Source organism: Charadrius vociferus, unplaced genomic scaffold, assembly GCF_000708025.1.
Source record: "Charadrius vociferus isolate BGI_N301 unplaced genomic scaffold, ASM70802v2 scaffold39, whole genome shotgun sequence".
In the NCBI taxonomy this organism is placed as follows: domain Eukaryota; kingdom Metazoa; phylum Chordata; class Aves; order Charadriiformes; family Charadriidae; genus Charadrius; species Charadrius vociferus.
The window spans coordinates 2,861,241-2,888,208 of record NW_009650188.1 but is presented as its reverse complement, the minus strand read 5'-3'; the positions used below and the strand labels follow the sequence as shown (position 1 = coordinate 2,888,208).

The 26,968-nt window shown below is 43.7% G+C and overlaps 1 protein-coding gene across 1 annotated transcript in view; it reads left to right on the top strand.

Annotated features, from left to right (window-relative positions):
* Nucleotides 1–21,281, top strand: part of PRRC2C (proline-rich coiled-coil 2C) — a 55,663-nt gene extending 34,382 nt beyond the window's left edge. Inside the window, 11 exon segments of the mRNA XM_009892820.1 lie at nucleotides 732–833; nucleotides 5,031–5,244; nucleotides 6,789–6,992; nucleotides 7,690–7,802; nucleotides 8,389–8,525; nucleotides 10,597–10,831; nucleotides 11,292–11,399; nucleotides 12,974–13,192; nucleotides 15,455–15,558; nucleotides 17,313–17,439; nucleotides 21,024–21,281. Coding sequence (XP_009891122.1) covers nucleotides 732–833; nucleotides 5,031–5,244; nucleotides 6,789–6,992; nucleotides 7,690–7,802; nucleotides 8,389–8,525; nucleotides 10,597–10,831; nucleotides 11,292–11,399; nucleotides 12,974–13,192; nucleotides 15,455–15,558; nucleotides 17,313–17,439; nucleotides 21,024–21,281 — 1,821 coding nt within the window.
* The last annotated feature ends 5,687 nt before the right edge of the window (nucleotides 21,282–26,968 follow it).

The window sequence follows — 26,968 nt, the reverse complement described above, 5'->3', positions numbered from 1 at the left end:
TTCAGAGCTTCGGTATCTCTGTCTTTTGGTTTAGCCTTATCTCAGCCAGTGGAAGTCCATTAGCTGTGCTCTGAATGGAGAAAGAAATGGTCAGAAGTAACAGACTGGCCACTGCACTATTTTTGATACGATTCATTTAAAACTTCTAGGAAATCCATCAGTGTTTTCTTAGGCAAAGATAGCGATAGCATTATGTCAAGTTTATTTCCTTAAGTTTCACATCTTTCATCTTTTGGAAGAGACCATAACTGAATTCAGTTATTGGATGGCAAATCTGTTTTGGTTTGTTTCATGGTCCTGTGACTCTGGAGGTTTATAGCTTCCTCTTTTCAGAAACTGCATCTCAAAACTCAAGGTCACGAAGCCCCGTGTACTGTATTAGTACAAAAGGGGCCAGACTTGGCTCGGGAAGAATTTTTGCATATCAGTAAACTGAAATGGTACTTTAAAGTAAATCCCAAAGCAGAAAATTAGTATTTGTTTATGTAGAAGACATAGACGCTTTAGAACCTTAGTCTTCAGCCTCTTAAAGAGAGATGAGAAGCATCTCAGCACCCGCTGAATGGCCTTTCCCTGCCTACCAAATTTTCACCTTATTTTATCAAAATCTCCCTGCCAAATGCTCAAGCCTTGAAGAAATTGTAGCTCACTTAATAAAGCTTGAGCTTTGCTTTTCTGGGGCTTTTGTAGTAGACGTAGTTAGAATGTGATGTGTGTTGCCTGCCTTTCAGGTGCCCCTGCCCCACACCCTTCCCCTCCCTAGGAGGGAGACTCTACAACAGAGCTCCAGCCTAACTCCAGTTTCTCCCGCTACCGTCGACCTCACCCTCAAGGTATGTACCACATCCCTCTAAGGGTCGTTTTCTTGCATGCAGGGGAAAAAGTTAATGGAGAACTTGCTAGTGAACCTTTTTTTTAGAGCCTTCCTTTGTTTCCTCTGCTGAACTGCTTTTGCATATAAACGGATGGCTGAAACACAAGACTCTATCAAAGGATGCATTTAAATTATAAATCTCTAACCCCGTTTTGCATTAACACTTGGCATCTCAACCAATCTTGGCTCCCACTGCCCTGAAAAAAAAGATCCTAGCATTTTAGCATTGTACCATAGTGTTCGTGACAAACCATCAGAATCTGACTGAGGTTTTTTGAGAGCTTAGCTTCAAATAAGTTGCCTGGTTTGCTATTAAAGGCCGTAAGGAGTTGCTTGGTAAGCTGAGCTTGATCTCTTCTCAGCTGTAAGATTTTGGTGCTGTGATAATGTGGTTTTGAGTTGGATGGCTAAAGTTCTAAATGAAATGTAGGTGGTCTGTTGGTGTCTGTGAAGGGCAGTTTGATCAGCTAGTCAGGACGTGTTTTGTTGTGTTTTCAATGTTTTGTTGTTTTCTGCTCTCCAGTGTAGAGCAGGTGTGTAGAATATTTTGAATGGTGTTTTCCCATTTTGTTGGATTTTGGACTGTGTGCATTGTATAACTCACTAACATAGAGTTGGGCTCTAGCTTTGCTACTGTATCTTTAGAAGTTTTTGGTCTTTATTTTGTTTGCTGGTATCCTAGATTGGCTTTGTGATTGTGACTGCAGGTGACTGAACGAGTAGAAATATTGTTGCTGCTTCTAGTATTAAGAGTGATGTTTGAACTTAGTTTCTCTAAATTTTTAAAAGAAGAAAGGAAACTAGGGATTGGATGTGGAACTAACACTGGAGAAACTTGCTTGTCAATCCCAGTGAGACTTGTGTCTTGCTGGCAAGGACTGACAGCTGCTTGCTTGTGTTCTTTATGGATTATAGTTATTAATGATCTCTTGTTGAATGTTTGCTATTCTTTTGTTAACACTTTATTTCCTGGAAAAAATGTAACATCGCTTTAAAACAATAGACCAGTAAAACTGGGGAGAGGGGGAGAGGACAAGTAATTTAACGAAAATCTGGTTTTCTATTATATTCTTGTGTAATAAGTTACCAATAATCTGACTTTCTGGCGCCTGGAAGCTTTTTTCTAAAATAGCAGTCTCCAACTGTTTAGCAGCTGCATATCTGATTCACATGTAATACAGGTAGGAATGTTACTACAGCATGATGCTGCAAAGAATGTGACACTGCTCGGTTATAGAGCAGACTGTGATGTTTGTCATTCATCCTGCAGTTTCTTTTTCTGCTGTTCTGGTGTTGGTGATTTGATTGCTTTCTCAATAGATGATAGATCTTGGATGTTTGCTAACAAAATATGTCAAAGATCCATGTATTGAGGCTATCTTGAAGAACACTTGGACCAAAATCTGAATGGAAAAGCGTTTAGAAGCAGCTTTGTCTCTAATTTCTCCTTTCCACCCACTGGAGCTCTACCTCCTTTTTGTAAATGCTGAAGGCAACAAGCTTGTTTTGAAGCACGCGCTGAGACAATCACTTTCACAGCAGGCCTTCTGGTCCAGAGAGAGCAGAGCTGCTCTTTGTCATCCTCTTCAATGTAATCCTTGCTTCTTTTAAAATGTACTTTTAGAGCAGAGAGGGGAAACATTTCCTTCCTTCCGTTAAAAGAACAAAATGTCCAGGCTCTGCCTACATAAAGGAATAACCCTTGCATCTCCTCTTTCGTCTGTCCCCTGTCACAGAAAGCTGTCTGTGAGGAAACTCGGCAGAGACACTCGGCCACAATTGCTCCTGCTACTTGGCATCATTCCGCCAGGGTTTAGGTGTAAGGTGCTCATATGGGAAGGCTTGTTGAGATCTCTTGTTTCCTTGGAGTAACTTTGCTGAAGACACCCTTACTAAGGCAGACATCCTCTTAAGGCTTTAGCTGGTGTGGCTATTGGTAGGTAAGGAGCTGAGCAACAGAAAGTCCATAGCAATCTTAAACTGAGCTGCCTGGACCTCTTCCATGTTCCAAGGTTCCATCCAAAATTCCTGTGTAGGCATCTAGTCCAGGATCTGACACCTTTTGACTTTCTTTTTCTGATCACTTTAACTTTGGCATACTTAAGAATATGCACATTGGTATTTGTCTCCAGTTCCATTTTTGGGTAGTACGTACTGGACCATTATTGCAGTGTGAAGGCCCCCATGAGTCAACGGTGAAGAGAAGCATCAAGCAACTATAATCTCCAACCTGTGCTCTCCTTTTCCCATAGTTAAGCAAGCAGTGAAATTACAATGCTTTCCCCAGTATTACTGCATTTAAAGCTTCTTAGTCATATTTGGTCTGTAGATGGTGCTGCATAGGCACTCCTAGAGTACCAATCTGTTTTGCATCTTTTTTCTGGCTTAAGAAGTTAGAGAGTGTTAAGGAGCTCTCTAAAAGCAAAGCTATTAGAAAACTCGGGACTCTGCTATATGCCCTTTATTGAAAATTGGTAGGGGTGTGAGTTGATCTAGCATCTTGGCAGTGGATAGGTTTGGAAGACCAAGTGCAGTATGTAGACTCTAGCTTTTGATATCAATAGTTTCTCCAGGGCATCATGAAACTCATTGAATGAAGCTTCTATACCTTCTCTGTTCAGGCATTCAGAAAGGAGCCTCAAGTCTTAGCTGTACTCACCTTAAGCAAAATTCTTTCCAGCAGATTAATAATAAATTTTGAAGTTTGCCCTGGCAGTCTGCAAGAATCGGAACCAATTTGGAGGAGAATGTTGTGGAGAGGAAACTGAGAATGATTGCTGGGGAAGATGGTCTCAAAAAGGAAAATAGGTAGCTTATCTACAAACAATTTAACGTGTGACAAAGTTTCCCTCCTCCCCCTTTACTCTCTTGAGGAATGCAGAACTCCACTTTCTATGTGGGTATGTATCGATCACCTGATAACCACTTCTTTGGATATTGCTTTGCTTTTTTTATCAGTTCTGAAGCATCTTGACAAATAACCTAATTCATGTTTGGTCTGTCCAGACTGTGCCTAAATCATGGGAAACAGGGTAGGTTGAAAGTATGACTTTCAGAGACTGCCAGGCCCATTTAGGGGGCTCTGTTGATCCAAGCAGTGAGGTCAGATTTGTGATACAGGTGAATATGTATTTGCCCCTTTACATATATCATTATGATCTATATCATATACCATTATATCATATATCTTTAGTGATCTGTATCATTAAAGACAGCACTTTGAGAAGCTTACAGTCTGCCATATGAGCAATTTCAGCCTATGGTACCCAGCTCTGCTAGCAGAATCTGTTTCAACTGAGGACAGCTGAAGGCTGTAGGGAAGTCCATGGACTGTTTGAACCTTTAAATTAGTGGTTGTAGTCTGAGCATTAATATTTCTTTTCAGTAGTCCCTCAAGAGTCTCAGTTCAAAGATCTGGCATTGCGTGTCTAATGTGGCAGTAATTAGATTGTTATTAGGTGCAGTAAAACTGCACTAAAACTTCCACTTCTGGTGGAAGAGAACTGTGTATAAAGTATTTAAATTAAAGTTCCATCTTCCTTGCTGTGCAAAACTTAAACTGATAATTATTTTAGAAATAGAGGAGTGTGAAGCATTTTTAGCATTAATGTAAGGCAGTATGCACAATCTGTGTCAGCTCGTGATTGCTTCTTGAGCAGCACTTGCTTTGGAAAACTAAACTTGACTACTCTCATGTTTACTGAAGTCTGCATTAGATCTTTTTGGTGGTCACTCGAAGTGGATGCTTTACCAAGAAAGCAAGGGGCTGTTTCATTTAAATAGCCCAAATAACTTGTAAGTAAAGACTTCATGGAAATACTTAGAGGGGTTTTTACCTTTCTTTTGCTCACCGTTTCTTTTGCTCTTCATGTCAAACAAAACAAAGCCAAATTAGTGTGAGTGGATTCTCTTTTGAGCATTGAATGTTAAGATGATGAACTGTGCACGTGTGCAGTTGGAACAGATAAGAAGCTCCAACTTAAGGCTGTATGCTTTTTGCATGAACAGATTTGCACGATTATGGTGACTTTTAAAAAAGAGGCTCGCATGAAGCCTGAATTGCCTTTTGAACTGAAAAGAACTGTTAAAAGAGGAAGACTGTTTGACTAGTTGAAGCTTCCTAATAGGTGAGGAAATTTTGTTTTCTTTTAAATAGATGGAGTCTGCACGCAAGGCGTGGGAGAATTCCCCAAACATGGGGGAGAAGAGTTCACCAGTGACCTCAGCAGCATCTCCCATCGCTGGTGGCAGCGGCAGTAGCAGCAGCAGCAGCAACACTGGGCCAAGCAGTGGTACTTACAGCTCTTTCTCTAGTGCATCAATGCCTCCTATTCCTGTGGCCTCAGTCACACCGACAACTTCGCTATCAGGTACGAGATGTCAGGATTGTAGTAGCCTGTTGTAGTGTTCCTTGATTATGTTTTTCAAGAGATTAGATTCCCTTTGGAATTATGTTTTAATGCAAAGCTAACAGAAGTTTTATGCTAGTATGAAACGTTGGATCTGAATAGCAGCTTCCCAAATACATTTTAATTAACAAGGAAATACTTTACCTGTTTCCCTTCAGTTAGCTAAAAGACTTAAGACGACATCTCTCTGCCTATGCTACTTACTTGAAAGAATAGGTAAAATTCTCCTGTTAGCTGCCTTATTGGTTTCATTTTTTTCAGCTGAATGAAGGCAAGCAAGGAGATTTTGGCGCAGGGTGCAGATGGTAGTTCTGATATCCAGCTAGTTGCAGTCTTGCTTGCATCTGTGCACTTCCTTAACATGAGCCAGCAATGTGCAATCACAGCCCAGAAGGCCAACTGTATCCTGGGCTGCATCAGAAGTGTGGCCAGCAGGGCAAAGGAGGTGATTCTGCCCCTCTACTCCACTCTTGTGAGACCCCACCTGGAGTTCTGCATCCAGCTCTGGAGTCCCCAACATAAGGACATGGACCTGCTGGAGCATGTCCAGAGGAGAGCCACGAGGATGATCTGAGGGCTGGAGCACCTCTCCTATGAGGAGAAGCTGAGAGAGCTGGGGTTGTTCAGCCTGGAGAAGAGAAGCTGCAGGGAGATCTTATTGCGGCCTTCCAGTACCTAAAGGGGGCCTACAGGAGAGCTGGGGAAGGACTTTTTACAAGGACATGTAGTGATAGGACGAGGGGGAATGGCTTTAAACTGGAAGAGGGCAGGTTTAGATTAAACAGGAAGAAATTTTTTACTTTGAGGGTTTTAAGGCACTGGAACAGGTTGCCCAGAGAGGTTGTTGAGGCCCCATCCCTGGAGGTGTTCAATGCCAGACTGGATGTGGCCTTGGGCAACCTGGTCTAGTGGGAGGTGTCCCCGCCTGTGGCAGGGGGGTTGGAACTCTATCATCTTCAAGGTCCTTTCCAACCTAAACCATTCTGTGATTCTTGGTTTTGGAGCCAAAGCTTCAACAGCTCATACCAAGCAGAGCAAACATCCAGCTGCTCTTCAGAAACAGTGGTAGTTTCCACCTTGTTTTTTTGCAGCAAACAAAAGATCTGATTAAATCTTCACACCTTGGAATATTTGAATATATGCCCAAAGCTCAGCTGAAGTGACCTTTCTTTGGAACCCAGCTCTCAACCGTGAGAGGCACAACCACCATACATTGCTATATTTTGTTGCGTAATTAACCAAGATGTCTACTTCAGTATTTTTATATGCTCCTGTGCATGAGAAAGGAGATGTATTACGGTTGCAGCCCTTCTTATAGTGAACTTAACAGAATTGTCCTCCCTGTCCACCTTATGTTGATGGAGAGACCTGCATTAGATTTCACTATTCTTAACCAGTTGTGGCTGTGCTTGCATAGCTGTCCCAAAACTTTGACCGCTGAAAGATGAGGCTTTGAAATAATCTTTAGCTGGTTTATGATGTATGATTTGCCTCTGTACTTCTAGGAGCTGGGACATATACAACCTCTTCACTGAGTACGAAGACTGCAAGCACCTCAGACCCTCCTAATATATGTAAAGTGAAACCACAGCAGTTGCAGACAAGCAGCCTAGCTTCTGCCAGTCACTTTTCCCAGATGAGCTGCATGCCATCCCTCATTGCTCAGCAACAGCAAAGTCCCCAGGTCTATGTGTCCCAGTCTGCAGCAGGTAATAGTGTTTGGGGCTGAGAAGCCATGTGTCTGCTTTTTTGGAGTTTTGAAGCTGGAGAGTTTAGTTCAGTTCTGGTTTTATCTGCAGTAAAGTCAGAATGGTGGAGAGCATTCTGTGAGCAAATATTCACTAATTATGTCTTACTCTAATTATGCAAGTTTCTGTCAGTAAGTATAAAGATAATGCTGTGTTGTTAGTTTATTGAGGAAAGTAAGTTTGAACCTTTCGATGTACCATTTTTCTATTGCAGAAATGTAAATCACTATTTAAGACCAAGCATTGACTTAGTCTTTACTTCTTAAGGTGCTACAATAGTTTAGAATCAGGGCATTTTTCTTGAAAGAAAACCCTCCATATAGTTACCCTAAATTACATGACAATACAGCATGTTCTTCCCCTTTCTTCAGCCAAATGCGTTTTGGCCAGAATCTGTTGTTTGTCCCTCAAGAACTGTATGGGACTGAAGATGCATATGCAAGACTGATAGATTTTGGGGGTGAATTGGAAAAGATACCAAAGCTGGTTAGGCACCTAGCTCTTCAGTTCTGTTTCTTCTCCCAGTCTCTCTGGTAGCTGTCAAACTGGGAAGGTACTGACAGTGGCTGCATCCTGAACTCTTGATGAAAACCTTTCTATAGCAGGGAGATGTTTGGAATCAGGTACTAATTATATTGCTCTTCCTGAGGTACTGCAGCTCAAATCCCAGCATTTTATATGGATACCAGTCATCTATTCAACACCCAACATGCACGTTTGGCACCACCTTCTCTGGCCCAACAGCAAGGCTTTCAACCAGGGCTTTCTCAGGTATTTGGAGATTTCTTTTTTTGTCTTTTTTTCATCTCTCTGTCCATATTGCCTTTAAAGCTCTACTAATGAGCTAATGAGGGCAGGGGAGAGTGGGACTATAGACTCTGCAAAAATTAGGTCAGACCTGCCCTTGCTATTTCATTCTGGTGTATGCAGGTGGTGTTTGATCTCTACTGTTCCCCAGAATGAAAGCATTTATCATGAAAGTTGAGAGAATAAGCTTTCAGTCACAAATATACTATATGTAAAAGTACATATTCACAGGAGGTGTTTTTGTGGCCATGTTAGTGCAGGGTTATTCAACTCTTGTAGTACAGAATTGTATGCAGTCTTGTGCAGTTGTTTTGTATGCAAATCTGAATGATTCGTTCAGATTCTGCTGGTTATTTGCAAGGACAAGTATAAAATTCAACTAGAAAGTAATTTTCTGAATGGGAGCAATACCAGCTCTTCATGCAGCCTTGGGATTTGACATTCCTCATTTACTTTTTATAATGTTACACAAATCCTAGCACACATTTAACTGTAGCTTTTTCTGTGTGACTTTTGTCCTTGGATATTTAATGATTTCTCTTTTATGCAGCCTGCTTCAGTTCAGCAGATCCCCATCCCCATCTATGCACCTCTGCAAGGACAGCATCAAGCTCAGCTGAGCTTAGGAGCAGCACCAGCTGTTTCACAAGCCCAAGAGTTGTTCAACTCCTCCTTACAACCTTATAGGTAGGTAGCATATGCAAATTTCTCTGGGTTTTGAGTGGCAGAATTTACAGAACTTGCTTCCCTGTGGACTTCTGTTCTTTGCTCAATAGTTGCCTCATCTTCCTGTCTTCCCCAAAATCTCTTCCATCTGTCTCACTGAGAACTCTGTATGAGGGTTGTCTGGCTAGTCTGCATGTGCAGATGTAGTTGTGAAATCATGGGTTCTAAAATTATGCATGATGTTTGTATCTTAAGAAAACGAGACTAAAAAGCACAAAACATCAGTCTTTCATACTCAAAAGAACAGAAAGAGTCTCCTCTCCCTTTAATTCAGTAATTTGAGTTTGTTGTTTTCTACTCAAACCAACACTGGAGTCTTGAAACACTTTGAAATCCTAGTTTGAGCCCTGTAGGTGGTAGCAACTTAATTTCAGATGTATAGGGGATAGCAGGCTATGTTTTAGAACAAGTGTTTTCTGTTTGCTACAAAAGATAATAGGAAGGACCAGTATCTCTCAAATGGCATGGATAGCCGGACAAATTTCCACTGTAAGCCTTTCCAAAGCTTCCTTGCCGTTCCTATCAAAACTGATTCACTGTGGTGTAATTCTGACAAATTTTGTTAGTTTCATTTAGAGAAAGTTTCTTTAGAAATTTAATTACAGGGTTTTGCATGTGCTGTAGAAAAACCTGCTTGTTGCAATGTAGAAGGCTGAAGCTACAGGTTTGAGTGACTACATGTGTATCCTGACTTTACACCAAATATTGCTTGTTCTGCCACAGCTGACAAAAGTTGTTGCAAACAGTTGGCTAGTTGTGAAACACAATCAGTCTGGCATGAAGTCCAGATTAAATAAATGCTTCTGGTTGAGCTGGTCACGCACAAACCCGGTATTAATGGAGTTTTGGGTTGTGCTGTTTATAAGAGTATGAATACTTTTCCCTCACCTTTAAAGGTGCAGGGGAGGATAAGCTTTGAGATGTGTGGGTTACTGGTTTTAAAAAAAACACCACCACCAAAAAAAAAAAAAAGCTTGTAAAAATGTTTTTGGCTACACTGAAGATAGTCCTCTGCATACATTCTGGAAAAGTTTCTCCAGTGCTCAGACTGCAACTGTAAGAATGTTTTGCAGTTAAGGAAAGGTACAGAGCAAAGCTAACCCGGGTGTTCTGTCAGGCCAGCTCGTGGCCACTATGCTAACAGATTAACAGGACCAGTCCTGTGCTGGTACATATCAACCAGGTGATAAAGTGAAAAGTGTTTTTACATCAAAATCACTCTCCTCTGAGCTGAAGAGCTTTGACAGGGCATTTATGTAAAAACTCTTAATTCTTCAGTCTGAAGATGGCTATTCAGCAGGCTCTTAATGGAAATGTTTGGATAAATACTTCTGATGGACTACAACAACCTGTCTGTTGGTGCTTTGCTGTACTGGTTTTGGGCTTTGTATTTTTAAACAAACTGCAACTTCCCCATGCTGGTGACAAGTGAATTGAATATCTAGTTAAACTTAAAGGCTGCGGTGTCTGTCTGTGTTACTATTTTGAAGCCAAAACATTCATTTGGAAGCCACAATTGTCAGCATCCAGTGATTTAACCTGTAAGTATTAAAAGTTGGACTATGGAGATCTGTGAAGGCAAGAGAACAAAGCAGTTTACTTTATGACTGAGTGGAACTACTTGAATGTGGTGCTTCTCCACTGTCCTACCTTATAGCACAGCAACTAAGAACTGGTAGCTTCTGTGTGTTACAGTTAAGTTACGCAAAAACTATTTTAGCACGTACATCTAAATAGCTATGTGTACTTTAGGATTTAGATAAAAATCCTAGTAATTTTTTTCCTGTGGCCTTTACTAGCATCTGTTATTTTGTTGTGTGCAGAGTAAATAGAAAAATCTACCTTTCTCCTGTGAAAATCTGTTCAATAGAGCTAACCGTTCCAGTTCTGTTTTAAGGACACAAGCTATATTCTTTAATAGAGCTAACCGTTCCAGTTCTGTTTAAAGAATATAGCTTGTGTCCTTAATTTTTGGTGGCTCGTTGTTGAGCTCTGTCTGCATTTTTATGTGTAATGCTTCAATCTCTTGCAGATCCCAGCAAGCTTTTATGCAAAGTGGTTTGTCTCAGCCATCACCAGTAGTTCTGTCTGGTACAGCCTTACACAACTTCCCAGCAGTACAACACCAGGAGCTTGCTAAGGCCCAGTCAAGTCTGGCATTTCAACAGACTTCTAATACACAACCTATTCCTATCTTATACGAACACCAACTTAGTCAAGCTTCAGGACTGGGAGGCTCTCAGCTTATTGATACACACATTCTCCAGGTAGGAAATGCTCCAAAATGCAAAACTTCTGCAATGGTTTGATCCAGATAATGCAATAATAAATCGAGTATTGCTCAGCTTGGGCTAAGCTCACCTCTGTGATAATTACATGATAGTCGAGGTGGCAGGAAACTTAAGACACCTGGAAAAGAAGGGTCTTTTAATTTCATAAAGGTACATTAGCGTAATCTGAATTGAGGATTGTTCCTCAAACTACAGGGCCCGTTGCACTTCTATCGCTAATTGGAGCTTCAGGTTTAATTTCTGTTATGGGAGACGATAAAGGGCTATTCTACCACTTGCAAATGAGAGCTTTATCACAAGCTTAAACCTTCAGGTTGTCAGCTTCTTCTGCTGTGGTTTCTACTGTACTGGTTGAAATGCAGAATGATGTGTCATGGTGTCTCTGAGTTGTTCTCCTGAGTATTCTTAAGGTAATGGTGTCTTTCACTCTTCCTAGGCCAGAGCTACGCTCACCCAGGCTTCAAATCTGTACTCTGGGCAAGTTCAACAGCCTGGCCAGAGCAATTTCTACAACACTGCACAGTCTCCCAGTGCTCTCCAGCAGGTAAACTATGGCATGGTAAATTTCCTAAATTGTATTCTTCTTAAAAGCATGTTGTTGTTGATGTGTTTTGTGGGGTGGGGTTGGAGGTAAGGGCTGAGACAATCTTTAATTCTTCTAAAATGCAAGAATCGAAAATTAATAGCAAAGGAGAGCTACTGCAGCAACACTGAAAAACTGAATTGCTGAAAAGTTGGATGGCCTACAAGTTCATGTTGATCATTTGTCTCTGGCATCCTTCTCTTAAATAGTTCATTTTCCAGTGACAGGCAAAGATTTAGTTGGTACAGTGATGTTGCTAATTGATCGTGGTATATGCTGCCTTTACGGGGGGCAGGTATGAGTGATAGTGGAGGGAAAGACAAAGTCCAGCTGCTTAGTGCAGTCTAATTGTTAACACCAGTTCTCACCGAGACAAAACCTCAGAGCTGCTACATATGTCAGCAATATCAAATACATAAAAAACAAGCAGATAAATGATCATGCAGACAAACAGGACAACCAAGTCAGTAACCTATATCAGGAGGTTTCTAAAATAACTCCAGCAATTTTAAGTTTTTTGAATTCTTTTGCAAAAGATCTGTTAATTTGCTATGTGCCAGCATTCAGTCATACTTACAGGATGCTGTTTAGTGGTTTTCATCTTTTGGTTAAATTTTTTAAATGGCTTTTAAAAAAATAATCTTGTGATGGGCTAGTTTATTATAACAGCCTACTTCATATGCATGGAAAGTTGTCCAGATGGGTATATACAAGAGTCTTAAAAAAAATTGCCTCTCATCTGTTGAAAATCTAGCATAAAGTTTTAAGGACCTTTTAGAAGGGTCAGTGTTTTTAATGCGTTCAGCTTGGCTGCCTCTGTACTTTGTTATCCTTCAGCGCAGAGCCTTAGTAAGTCTTTTCACATCTGGAGAATATCATTCTTCCAGTCATGCTCAGAATATAATTTTGCAAGATGTGGATTGATGGTCAGACTAGGAAATGCAGCAGCTCCTGCCAGTCAGGTCACTGCTGTGGTATTTTCACGTTTATCGCTACCATTCTGTGGGCCTTTTCCACCCACAGCACTCCCTGTTAATCCAAACAAGGGACAGGCCACGGTTGGTTTTTTGGTTTGGTGGGTTTTTTTTAAGCTCAGAAATGCTGGCTAATGGGACTCCTGGAAAGTGCAATCTAATTTTCATCCCAAGCAGTGTCCTTAAGATGACTAAAATTATTTGAAGTTTAAAAAAAAAAAAAAAAACAAAAATTTAGTTCTAGACAAACCAACTGGCTGTTTCATTCTAGTTTTATTTTCTGAGTTAAATTTACTTCTTCATACAATGAAGTCATGTTGAATGATGGAGTTAGTAGCTAGCATGCAACTTCATTTCTGAAAAGCAAAAGCCCCAGAAAAGAACTGATTATAAAGACAGGCTAAACAGTGAATTCAGTTATTTGCTTGCAGCTGTCTGGGTAAATGTATGCACTCATTAAGCCATTTACTTTGAATGTAGCTGAAATCATAGAGCTAGTAAAGTTAAATAATGGTCCTTGTGTATATGTTACTGGTGATTTTGTTTGGTTTTTTTTTCCAGGTGACGGTACCTTTGCCAGGATCACAAATTTCTTTGCCCAACTTTGGATCCACAGCACAGCCCCTTATTGCCCTACCCCAGTCTTTACAACCACCACTACAGCACACGCCACCACAAGCGCAGGCTCAAAATCTAAGCAGACCTGCACAAGTAACCCAACCTTTCAGAGGATTAATCCCAGCAGGAACTCAACACAGCATGATTGCTGCAACTGGAAAGGTAACAGTATTGGTAAATCTACAGTACAAAAATGAATACGAAGCACAGCTGTATGCTGTTTTATAGAACCAGCGCGGCAAGCTGTGTTGACTATTGCATCTAAAAACCTGTCTTGACCTTAAAAAGTGAGAAGGGGAAGATAGAAAAGCCAGTGAAGATTAATCATGGGCTAGTAGGGTATTTCATGTAGAAGCTGTGTAGAAAATAGTACAGACCAGTTGTCAGAGCAGCAGATTAACAACATTACACTGTCAGGCCTGGTTTCTGATTCTGGTCGTGTGTGTTTGTCATTTTGCTGCAGTATGAGACCAGAAACAAGCTGTAAGATTTCACTCACATGCTTCCAAACCACCAGATGCACTGACTGCATTTGTAATGCCTCTTCCTGCTGTATGAATCTGTTTGGCCACATACCTATTGTACCGTCAAATAGGGAATGTCTGCGGTTCAGGGTAGATCTAATCTTCACTATTACTGCCCTGTCCTCCAGACTGATGAGTGCCCCAGAGAATTCCGGTCAGGTAGCTGTGGTGAAAAACACTGCAAGAGACAAATTTATGCATTTTTGTGTAGATACTCTAGAGAAGGGAAATTATCCATTGTACATTTGTGAGGACATTAAAACCTGTTCCATTCCATCCTAAAACTTGAAGCTAAGAGCGAATGTCAAGGGATCAAATCTTTCCAGTGCAAGAAATTGGAGTTTTAGGGGCTTCAGTGGAATCTATCAGCTGTGACCTTTAACCAGAATTAAACTCTGCTAATGTTGCTGGGGCTCTGCTTTTCTGAATAGCACAGCAAGATGCATATTGAGAACATGGCATCGTATGCAACGCAGGACCTTTGAGTAACAAAGGCTGGTCTTGCAGCTGAAGAAAACTCTCCTTGAGTGACAGGTCCAGTAAGGAGATAACCCTGAAATAGTGCAAGAGACTTGAATACCTAGGAGGGAATCTCCTTGATCTGAAGCTGCTGTGGTAATTGCTAATGAGGGAATGTGTGGAACTGGCTTCCAATCACAAGGTCTCTTAGATGGAATGGAATCACAGATTTACAGGCACCTGGGATTTTCAGATAGTGTGCAGCACAACACAGTTGCAGCATACTTTCAGGTGAGCAGTGGGTGATAACACTGGACATGAACACAGCTGAGCTTTCTGTCAGATGTAGCAAGGTTTTTCCGCAGAGCAGGGAGTTATCTAGCTCTGGAGCTGCTCCTGAAATCCTTGCAGCTTGTGGTCTAGGTTTTAGGATGCTTTTGAGTATAAAACAACCCTGCTGTCCCAATGGTTTTACAGCTGTGATTAGAAAAATGTCTCTTAGAAGTTAATAACATGTCTTGGACAGTAATGGCAACCACAACTCCACATCACCTAGATCAAGTTTTCATCCTGTCACTCACCACACAGTATATGATGATTTTTGCACCATGCTGTTTTCTAGCTTCGTGGTATCTGGCCAAACCTTTTCACCTTTATAATGTTTGAGTCCACTTTCCAAGCAGCAACTTGTTTCTTGCTACAGTTGTCGCTGGAAAAAGGTCACTCATTTCAGCAAGAAATGAGGACGAGCTACCAGTGGGATGGTGACCTTAGGTGACTTTCCTGTCCTGTGTTAAGGGTTCCATTATGTTCCTGTTAAAGTCGGCTTCAAACAGCCACTCATTTTCAACTGATTTATTGTTGCCGTTATGCTTCATGGCTGTGTACAGAAAGATACTGTTCTAGAGACTTAATTTATTCTCTTGAGCATATCTGCAAAATAATATGCAAGATTCATTGCTCCCGTTAGAGTCTGGAGATTTTTTGCATGAATGACAGCTCTTTTTCATTGTGCTTTTGTTTTTTTCTATAGAACTGGGTTGGTTTATGGCATTCTTCACTTTTGATAGCATTTTTGAGAATTGTATCTAAATATTTTCATGTAGTACCTGAGATGGGGAAGGAAATTTCAACCCTGAAACACTTTTCTAGGGCCAAATATGTAAAATGAGTAATGAATCCCCTTTCATTATGCAGGAAGATAAGGTTAGAAACCCAATACCGTTGCTGAAAGTGCCAAATAGTGGAGGAAAATTGTACACAGAGGTGCTTATGGTGCTGTGGTTGTCCTAATTATGAGAAACTCTTTTGCAATCTGGCTTTCACCTCCACTTAAGTGACCTATTTTCATTTAGAAAAATGTGAGGTAAGCTCACAGTTACTTAGTAAATGTAACTTTTGTTTGAATTTGCATTAATGTGTCAATTGCTGTGTTTTTCAGATATCAGAAATGGACCTGAAGGCCTTTGGAGGTGGCATTGATGTTAAACCTGGAACACCACCAGTTACCGGTAGAAGTACTACTCCAACCTCCAGTCCCTTCAGGTAAATCTCTCTTAAGCTCAAAATTCCTTGAAATCAGAGCTAGAAAATGTACCTAGTCATGCATGAGCAGCCAATTCTGAAAGGTATGAGGTGAGAGGCTACTAATACGAAATACCATGCTTACCTTTAAAGCAGCATTCCAGTAGGTCATCAGATCTACTATGGTTGGCCAGAAGTATATAGCTCTGAAATGAAACATTAGGAATATTTTTTTAAAAAAATTAAAGGAAACTAAACAAGTCATGTAAAATGATCTGGGACCGTACCAGGAAGGCACAGAAGTAGCAGGGAAGATGTATTTTGGGATAAAACTCTTAAAGCAGTTTCTTAACTGCAGTGTTTAAAGGAAAAACACTTAAAGGTTTACACCTCGGTTGGGGCAACAACTAAGTTAGACAACTAAGAATCGGCGCAAGATCCATAAGCTTCTCGCAAGTGAAATTAGTAAGCTGTTTGCAGGTTTGCTTGGTTAATTGGCAGAATTAACAGAATCTTGCTCATATGCAGATGCACTTGATGGTAAACCTATTGGGCTGTTTGTGGGTGAAGTTGTTAGTGGGCTGAAGGAACTTGGAAATGGAACTTTGCTTCAGGATAGTTTTGTTCTTGAAAGCTGTGCTCCCATGCATAGTAATTACATTTGGTGGCTTCCACTGTAGCAGACTGGCAGGGTTCAAGCTTTTCTGGTGAAGTAGAAGTGAGAGTTTGACCTCTTACATGCAGTGCTGAAGCCATGCCTCCATTACTTTAAGAAAAAAAGCGAAGGGATGAGGAAGAATAAACATTTGAATTTGCAAACTAGTCAGCATTTAGGACAATTGGCTCAATGGTATGTATCTTAGAGATTCTACACGAGACACCTCTTCTCCTGGCAACCAAAGCAGGGCTTATCATACGCTCTTAAGTGTAGAGGTGACAGGAAGACCGACAGAAGCATAATAGATCTCAAAAGTTCAAAGTGAAAACTAAACAGACTTCTTTAAGCTTACAAAATGTTGGGGTGTGTTATGTTTAGCTGACTTCCTTGCCAGTTGTGCCCGGCTGCTCATTTTACATTGAGTAAGTGTATCATCCACATTCTGCATGAGAGCTCTGCAAATCAAGCTCCATTTCCTACAGATGACTGTTCACTCTTTTCTCTTTCTCCGAGGGCTGTTTGGTGCCATTCCCTCAGATAATCTTTCAGGCTCCATTTAATTCATGGTGATTCAACACCTCTTGAAAGTTTTCATGGAGAGGCATGTTCTTAGCCAAATAAAATGGGGAGAGTGTTCTCTCTGAATTCTTGAAATCTGCTCAAGCACATCTTGAAACATTTGACAACATGTCAGAGTGGAAGCAGCTGCACATCACAGCTTCTCCTGTGCGTGCTTAATGTCTGTTGTGACAAGCTCTGAACTTGACATGATAGAGCAAACAGTGTAAAGGGGTAGGACTGAACATAAGATAGCAGGGGTGGGAAGGGGAACATGCTTTTAACATTCATATTTGTGTTACAAGTCACTTTCGTACACAGTTTACCCGGGAATCTTTCCATATCCTGAATATTTCTGATTGTTTTCTCTTTGTACCCTTAAGTTACCAGTTTGTTTGCATTTGAAACTGATGGTACAGCCAAAAGAATATCTGAGAGTAGCTTCTCCAAGAGATTATTTTTCCCCCCTCCAATGCTGAATTTCTAGTTAAGTTGTAACTAAAGGCAGAAACATCCTCTGGTTGAGAGCAGTGATTCTAACTGATGTCCTTTTCTTTAGGGCCAGTTCTACAAGTCCTAACAATCAGTCCAATAAAATGAACAGCATTGTCTACCAGAAGCAGTTTCAGTCAGCAGCTGCTGCTGTGAGAATGACACAGCCGTTTCCTGCACAATTTGCACCACAGGTAGGTGACTGGTGGCTTCCTACAAAAAAAAAATCTGTTTCTCTGTATGACCTACCGACTTTAACGCAGCTGTGTTTCCCCAGGGTTTATTGTGGGGCAATACAAATTGGAATCCTTAAAATGAAATGGCGTGAGAAAACTGATTTCAAGATCCAGACCAAAAAAAAACTTCTCTGATCTTGCTAACTAGTAGTGCAGATCTTGTGGTGCATTTAATTTTGAAAGTTCTGTGCATGCTGAGGAATTTAATACAAATTGTGAATGATACAGAACAGGCGGTTGTTCTGCTGGCTTCCCCATGCAGCTGTAATGCACCTCATCCTGCAAAAGCAAATCATTTGGTTGGGGAAGGGGAGAAGCTTCATGTCTCAGAAGGGTCCCAGTGCGTATTTTAAATGTCTAAAAGCAAAGCAGATTTGTAGTTGTTTATCTGAGGTGCAGCTCTGAGGTACTGATGGAACAGTTCAGGTTGGAAACGATCTCTGGAGGTCATACAGCCCATACAAAGCAGGGCTGGTGGCAAAGGGTTTGGTTTGCTTCTGGCGTTCCAGGGAGCACAGCTTACAAGGGTGGTACATCCCTGTTACAGGTGACTGTAGCCAGGCTGCTAGGGAAGTGTAGCCTCTCTAAAAATGTAGGTTATTTCTCTTTTTTTCTTTCATTCTCTTAGCATTTGGAGTGTTTCGCTGCAGGACTTGGTTTGATTTTTGGATTGGCACTAGCAGAGGGTACCTAGCCTTTTCAGGGCTGCCTTTCAGTTGTGACTCCTCCACTGCCTTGTGTGGGTCTCCTCCCTTATTACATGCTGGTTTCTTGTTGGTACTACTTTAGGCACAGCAGCGCTACGGGGCTGGGTTTTTTCTGCAGTTCATGCATGGCCTCTTAACATAAAAGCCTAACTTCTTGACATCGGTTTGACAGCAGAGCAGCAATTTTTTCCCCTTAAAGATAATGCCAACGTGCAATCTAGTTGGCAATTTTCTAATTGCAAAATGTCTCTTTTTGTTGTTTTTCCACCACTTAGATCCTCTCTCAGCCTAACCTGCTCCCTCCATTGGTAAGAGCCCCATATACTAACACCTTCCCAGCGCCTGTTCAGAGGCTGCCAATAGTACTGCATAGTCAGATGCCGTCTCAGATGACCACAGGCCTAGTGAGCCACCCTCATTTACCACGTGTGGCCAGAGGTCTTTGTGGATCAGTATCTGGAGCCAGAGGCAATCAGGCCCAGGCTGCGATGAAGGCTGAACGAGACGTGAAGGTTAGTATTTGAACAGCAGTGCTGTTAACACCAGTTCAGTCTGGACAGCTTGTAGGGCAGGGATGTGTCTGCAAATCATGTCTTAACTCAAATGCCTCTGGACCCAAAGCCAGTAGCCGGGCCTCTAACAGCTGAACACAGACCTTCTCGAAGCCCTATGTTTTTTTTAATAAGAACTCGAGACTGAAAAATTGGTAGGGAGCTTCCTTCAAGTGGTCTTGCAGTCGGTGATTGTGGAGCTGTCACTGCTGTCGAAGGCAATCTCACAACTAGGTTTCGAGAGCCAAGTTGAAGTTGAGTGAAGCAGCCTACAAACCTGGCTGTTAGCTGTCATTTCACGTCTGCCTCTCCAGCTCTGAGCACCAGCATGAACTCTCATGTTCCAGCCAGCCTCGCTCCTTGGTGAATCTGGAGATTGATTTCCCGGTGGTTTGAAATGCCTGTGATGATTTTCTGTGGTAGAGCGCGGTAACGTGGTACACTCTGCAGAAAAGATGGCTGCATTTCAGTAGCAAGTGACGAGCATCGTCTAACTTGTTAAAGCACTTTGGGACCCTTCAGGATGAGGCAAACTCTTTTTACCAAGGCAGGGACTGCAGTACGGGGCGTCTGCGTAGGGACATCATTGTACATTTAGCCTGTTTTCTGCAGAATAAGCTGCTTATCCAGATAGATGGTACTAAGAAGCTCCTTCATCTATTGTCATTTGCCATAACCCACGCATTGAGGTGTAAAAGCAAGAGAGTGCTTTTCCCAGTGATGTCTGGTTGTAGCAGAATTGATTACCCCTTAAAGTTCTAGATATTTGGTCTGTTTAGTTTTCTACCACCAGTTTATGCTAGCTGTAGACTTACCAGCTGATGCTTAGTATATTGTCTTGAGTCTATATTAAGAATTGAATCTAGCCAGTCGTAGCAAGTACAAATATGCAGCCCCTGGGTTTCTGAATCTCCTTGCAAACACTGTTCAGAAGAATTTGAGTTATTCTGTCACGCTTGGTTACTTGCGATAAAGTTATTCAGCCTTCTAGGTTTAACCTCAGGGGATGGCTGAAATCCGTGCAAGATTTCAGATGTCCATCTGGCTCCAGTAAAATCAGACTGTTGTTGCAGTCCTGCACACCCAGAGTTCATAGGTTTGTTTTCTGTTCTGTTGCTGGTTGAGTTACTTGGAGCAACTACACAGTATTAAAGCCAAGACCTCTTGTTCCAGGCTTTTGCTGTTTTGTCCCCCTCCATGTTGTGTCATTCTCACTTACACCAGGCCCCAGTTTCTGTAGAAAAAGCATAAAATACTTGGAGAGGCACATGGAGGCTTAGTGTCTGTATTGTAGTTGGGATTTCTTGTATAAGATAGACCTTTTTAAAATTAAAAAAAGGTGTCTGACTGCATTGGGCTTTATCATGCTGCTTCCAAAAGATTGAACTCTTAATGCGACTCCTGCTTTGACTGAGTCTGAACAGGAAAGCCAAGTGCTTAGTCTGAAGCATGTGGTCTGCACCGTGCTTCACTGACAAATTTGAAGTTCAATGTAAAACTGAGACATGCAAGCACAAAGGCTGAATTTCACAGGTGCAAGTCAAGGTTACCGGTTGGATTCAGAGGAGGGATTTGAAGGAAGCCAGGCAGTAGTTTGTGCTTTCTGGAATGAGCCCCTGCTTTGAGTGGGAAGCAGATAAGGCTTCAGCTTACATAGAACACAACCTTGAACCAGATTCACTTGCACTGCCATTGCAGACTCTGAAGTCTGCGTTCAGAACAAGAAAGGGGAAAAAAAAATTGGGTGCTCAGACTAGATTCTACTCCTGTGATACAGCCCCTGCGCTCAAGAAGTCCAGATCACGCCACAGGAGAAGTGACAGCTGGCATGGCCCTCGGTGCCGACAGTGCTTGCGTAGCTGGGGTAGAGTCGGGGCACGGGCAGCGTGCAGACACGCACGCCTTCTGGTCATGTCTGACTCTTACTGAGGAATGAAGCTTCAGTTTGAGCCTTCTGGAGGTGGCATTTATACTTTTTTAGCTCTGCAATAATCGTGGCATAAAAAGATGTCAGATAATGCTTGAAACTGCTGTCCTTGATCCTCTTTCCTGGGGTGAGGATTAGGAAGAGTAAGGGAAGCCTAGGCATGATGTTAAACTGCTGCTGAGGAGCCAAGCACCCAGATGTGGTGACACCTGGGAAGCAACTGCACGGAGACTGCCTTTCTAGGAAAGTCTGGCTACTGTGGTCAGTCCTTCCTCTTTCGTTTAGGGAATACTTTTGTGAAGTCACTCTTATTCCAGTGCCCTCTCTTCAGTAAACGTATTTTCTCCCTTTCTTAAGGCAAAGCAGAGAGCAGAGGTACTTCAGTCCACTCAGAGATTCTTTTCTGAGCAGCAGCAGAGCAAACCCATAGGAGGCAAAGCGCAGAAAGTGGACGAGAACGGGAGCAAACCCGCTGAGGCAATTGCTGACTCTTCAGGAGTCTGCCAGGACAAAACCGAGGAAAAGCCTACCCCTGCGCCTGCTGCAGCTACGAAACCTGTTAGAACTGGACCAATCAAACCTCAGGCAATCAAAACCGAAGAAACAAAATCTTAAGAGGCTGTGTTTCCATGGAGGTGGGGGAAGAGGGGAGGGCGGGTGAGATTTACAGCAGCGTGAATTTGTAGCCCAAAGGACAAGACAGCAGTCTTCTCTCCTTGCAGGGCTCAGCGTAAAGGGACACAGAAGCTATCAGCAGTTATGGATGCAAACTGCTGCGTATCCAGCTGAGCTTCTAGGCTCTTTGGGCTTGTATCTTCTCTAACAGCATGAAGGCTGCTTTCGGTGTGTGCACGTTCTACACGTGTGCGCGTGTTGTGGCTTACACACCTGTATGCTTCTCAAAGTGGAAAAAATAAAAGAGAAATAGCAACGGTGGGGAAGAAGGTGGTCGGGGAGGGATGTTCCTAGCTGACAAGATGAATACTCTTATTTTCTTCAGGCTCTGATCTTCAGCTGCTATTTATCTTTTTATAAACCCATGAGTATGAGAACAGGCAGATCTGAAGATGGTGCTGGGCCGAGTAATGTGTGTTAAGTTTTTAGCGATTTAAGAAGCTTCTCTCTTGTAATAAACAGAGGGATTCATATAGCTGGCAAAATTGCCTTTGCCACGTGACACGTAACACAGAGTAACGCTGATGATGTTGAGTTTCCCTCTGAAGGCAGTGCTTTGCTGGCTGCTGCTTCTTGGATGACAATATACTGTATTTAGATCACCGTATGAAAATGCTACTTGGCCACCTGTGTTCTCTGCACCCGCTCCCCTCTCAGTCGTTCACCTCAGGAGTTGAAAGGTTCATTGCATCAATAGTCAAATTTGTTCTGTTCACCTCTGTCCAGCTATCTTTATATGATGCGAGTGATCTTTGAAACGGTTTCCAGCTTATGTCTGTATACAGCAACGAGCACTTAGAACCGTGCCACAAGAATAAAAGAAACCTTGTCGGATTAAAGAGAGGTTTATCTAAAAGGTGCATTCTTTCTATCAGAGCTGCGTCGCACCACCTCCTTGCCCACAGTGTGCTGGAAAGTAGAATCAAGTCAAATAAATGCCTTTTTAATTGTATCCTCTAGTATTATAGCTGTAGGACAGTACTGTATGATACTTCTGTGAATGTAAGATATCCTGTACCTGCTTATGATATGTAGTAGTGACTGTGCTATACTGGAGCTGTTTTTAATAATGTTATTCTAGAGGTTTTTTTCCAGACAATGATTGAAAAAGCTAATAAAAAGCACCAGGTACCACATCAGTAGCAGAATTTGCTGGTTTTTTCTGGGATTTTTTTTTTTTTTTTACTTTTTTTGGAAGGAAGAGTGAGTTGAAAGTCTAATGTGTATAATTTTGTTCAAATGACTGCAGAAGCTGGAAAGGCTGTTGCTGCTATTGATGCCTAGTGAATCGCTATTGGTTATCTTTTTATATAAATATATATATAATTTGAATTTTTGGAAACTTTAGCTGTGATGTCAACTTTGGAAAAAAGTATCCCACTTGTAGTGTCAGTTGGCATTGTACAGAAATTAACAGCCATATTGGTCTAGAAATGTTAAACTTAATTTTTTTTTCCATTTGTACAGGGGTAACGCACTGTATGAAATATGTACGGTCTTATTTACATGGGTTTGATTACAGAAACTAATAAAGTATTCTCTAAATAAAGCATCCGGGTAATCTCATGATTAGCGCAGTGCTGCAGGATGCAAGGGGAGCACCTGAACATCGTGTGCCAAGTGAAGAGTGTGTATTACAGCGTGGGAAAACAAACTTCTAAAGGAAAAAAAAAAAAAAAGGTCTGAAACGGCTTATTTTTGTTTTCCCCGGCACTTTTGATCTCCAGTGAAGGTCTTGCAGGACATGGCTTCCGTCTAGCCCTGGAAGGAGCCTGCCCAGTTGTGTTTGCAAGATGTTACATCTCCGGCGTGCTGCCCCGTGCTGGAGGTGTTTTGATGCCTAAAGAAGAGCTGCTGGTTGGAGGAGACCAGGATGAACCCAGCTGGTTACTCTCATTTGAGCTCGTGGGTGACAACCTGGCGGCTGCACAGGTGCCCTTGCAGCAAGAGGCTGTGAAAAGCAAGAGGTTTCCTGCAGGAGTGAGCCTTGAGTTGAGCCTTCCCAAGGAAGCCGGGAGGGGAGAAGCTTCCTTCATAGGCTGTTCCTCAGCTGCTCCCTTCCCGACTCGTTGCGAGCAACACAGGTGCGCTACCACACCTTCAAATCACACTGTTAGTGATGTGTGCCCTTAAGCATCCTCCCGTCCTTCAGTTGCAGGGGTGAAGGTGAAGCACTGGAACAGGCTGCCCAGAGAGGTTGTGGAGTCTCCTTCTCTGGAGATGCTCAAAACCCACCTGGATGCATTCCTGTCCAACCTGCTCTGGGTGAACCTGCTTTGGCAGGGGAGTTGGACTAGATGATCTCCAAGGATCCCTTCCAAACCCTACTGTTCTGTGATCCCTGTGTCCCCGGGCTCCCTGCCCTGGGGCTGTGGGGAAGAGGCAGGATGCTGTCTGCTGGCCACCAGAGGGAACTCTGGGATCACAGCAACCACCAGAAACCTCCTTATGTTTGAGAAGTAATTCCTTCCTTGGGAGAAGGTGCTGGCTTGCGTTGCACCTCCAAAGGACGCAAATAAAAGAAAGGCAGCCAGGGGTGTCGGGGTCACTCTGCGAGCGCCAGTGGGAGTCCTGCAGATCTGCCTTTCCCCAGGGGTGTTGCTGCCAACTCCGGCGTGGTGGGAGCAGGCAGACCTGCCTACGTTTGGATGGGTGGGAAGCGGTAGTTTGGGGGCACCACAGGAGCCGGTTCTTTTAGGGGGGGTTTCTACTGAAACTGCAGCATTATGGAGGAAATGAAGGTGCTGTAATCCACAAAGGGGAGCGATGGGCAGAAGTAAGCTCTGAGTAGGTAACGCCACAGGTAAATCGCCTTTTTTACAGGAACCGTACACACACACGGCTACAGCAAACCCTCGGGGAGAGGAGGAAGAAGGTAGGGGAGCAGTGAAGGCAGACAGTGGTTTGAACTATGAATCTGCTACAAAAGAGATGGTTGCGATGGGGATGATGCTTCCCTGGTTTGAGGCTGTCTTCTGGTTCATGTTGGAAGGACACCCTAAAAACGGGAAGTCATACATTGGAAAACTCTGGTTTTAAGGAAATGCTGCTGAAAGGATTAGTCTTAAATTTTCTAACAAAGCCACTGGCAAAGTCAGACGAATTTCCCACAGTCGGCTGTGGGAATATACCAAGCTTTTGGCTATTTCTTGCACTGAGCAGGAGGAGGATAATAGTTCTGCAGAAACTTAATTAAAAGCAAATGCTTGAGCATTCAGTGCATCGGAATAACCCGATTTTGATGTGTGCCTCCCCAAAACAGCCCTCAGCCACCCCGGCTGCCTCTGAGGCCAGGTTGAGCTTTCAAGTCACTGACCCTGCTTCATTGAATATTTTTATGACGTTTAACCAGATAAATTGCTTCTGGCCATTCACGCAGGAATAGATCTTGCTTTTTTAATTTGAGTGGGATTTGGTGCGTAATCTCTTTTTCTAGGACTCTGGTCATCACAAATAATTGTGCTGAACCTCCCATAAATTGGGGAACTGTTTTGTTTGGGAAATTCACTTTTTTTTTTCTTTTTTTCCTTGATAATGTTCAGTCCGCGGAAAGACTGTGACTTTTCTCAAGGGCAAGAGCAGAAGGGGGTTAATGTGACTGGGGCCAGATCCAGCCCCCCCCCGCCCTCGGCTCAGGCTGGCTTCTGGCTGGGACACGGGAGGTGAGGGACTCTCGGGACTTGTTTTTGCAAAGCCTGTTAAGTAAGGCTGTGTATTCACCGCTGTTCAGCTCCAGCCCAGCTTTCTGGAAATCCTGTGTACATTGGCTCGTCTTCATTTATTATTTTTTTTATCATTCATTTATTTATTTATTTATTTATTTTAGTCAATTAAGTGATGGACTTCCCAGCCTGAAAAGGCCCCGGCGCTGGCAGAGAGCGGGGAGGCGGGAATGGCTGCGGCTGTCTGCCCTTGGTGCTTCTCCTCACTGAGAAGCCTTTGGTGCCGCTGCTCCCCCGGGGGACATCTGACCAAGCACTCCCTTTCATACTTGGTGTTCAGCCCGTGTCTCTGGGGATTTGCGGGGCGAAGAAGAGCTCCAGCCTCCCCTCCCCTCCTGTTTTGGGACAAAAATGCCATTTTCCCGTCGAGACGCGGACAGGTCCAGCCTGCCTCCCTCGCCCCAGCCCCGGTGGGTGCGTGACAGCCCCCTGCCAGCTCCTGGGTCACCCCTAAAGCTGCCTTCACCCCCATTTTTACTGCCCCCCTGGCATTTGCTTCGTTAATCTCCACCAGTGCCCAGACAACTGCCTGTCCCAGGTGGCTTTTCACAGCAGGACACCACTGGGATGAGGCTGCTTGCCGGGGCAGGACTTATGCAGCCATGTTTTCTGAAGCCTGGAGAGCCTGAACTGCACCATGGATTTATTGCCATCAGCTATGGTCGGTGGCAGTGGGTGCCCTCTCCAAGCAGTAGGACCAGGGTGCCCAGCTCAGCGCAGACCCACTGCAAAGGGGGCCGGCGGAGGCTTGCCGCAGGTGGTGGGGTACTGCATGGCTGCACCATGGCGGCTGCGTGGGTGCATCACTGGCCGGGGGGACACCTTCGCTGGCGCTGGCTCACGATGAGCATCCCAGCCCCACACCAGGCCTGCAGAGGAGCGAGAAAGGGTCTTTCAGCCTCCTGCCTTGCTGTGCTGGGGTCCCACCCTACAGCCCCAGGTTGGTCCCCCATGGGATGCGTCCCAACCCACACCCTCCCTAGCCCGTCCTGGTGGTGTGGCGGGGCCCTTCCCTGGTTCCCCCCACCGGACTCACCAGGGCAACCCTCACCGTGGAGGAGTGTGTGCTGCCTGTGGATGACCCCCCAGTATTCCCCTGGCACCCTCTTGTCTCCTGCATCTAGAACAGCACCAGTACTGAACCAAGGCCCATCCCCGTGGCCTCCCGGCTCCGAGCAGGGCCATCCCCTTGGTGAGCAGCCAAACACCCCGGCACTGCGGCAGCAAAGGGGCTGTGCCTCTGTCCCACCCATCCCTTCTGCCACCTGGACCTCATTAATCTTTCCCATTCAGCAAATCTCTGGGGTTTAGCACTGAAGCTTTTGAGTTTTATTCTGGTTTGATGTTGTGGACACGTTGCAGCCCCTCTTCACATCAAATAAAGGTGCTTCTGGGGTCGGCCCTGCCAGCAGCTATCTCCCACACGTGGTGTTTTCCTGACCAAAGCTTTACAGCTCCTCCGCCAGCACCTTCAGCTTGTTGCTGCATCGAGGTTGGGGGGGGGGAACCAGCGCTTCACACCCCCTCCAGGCTCCAGCCCACCAAACCCCCGGGAAAACCCAGGCTTGGAAAGACGAGGTGCGAGGCAGCAGCAGGCAGTGGGTGACTTTTATTGAGCCAGGACCCTGCCCATCCCCTGGGCTGGAGGTGGCTGCTGCTGCCCCATCTGCCCCAAACGCCAGGGAAGAAGGAGGGGAAGCTTCCTACAGACTTTCTACAATAAATAGTTAAAACGGCATTTTTTGGACCAGTGTGGGGAGCACTGCAGGCCATGTGGGGCCATAGCTGCCACATGGAGTCGGTGGCCGGGCATGGCTACAAAGCCGAAGCGCGTGGCCGAGAGGGGCTGGGGGCACCACGGGGCCATTTGGCTGCGGGATGCTCTGCCAGCACTCCTTGCGATTG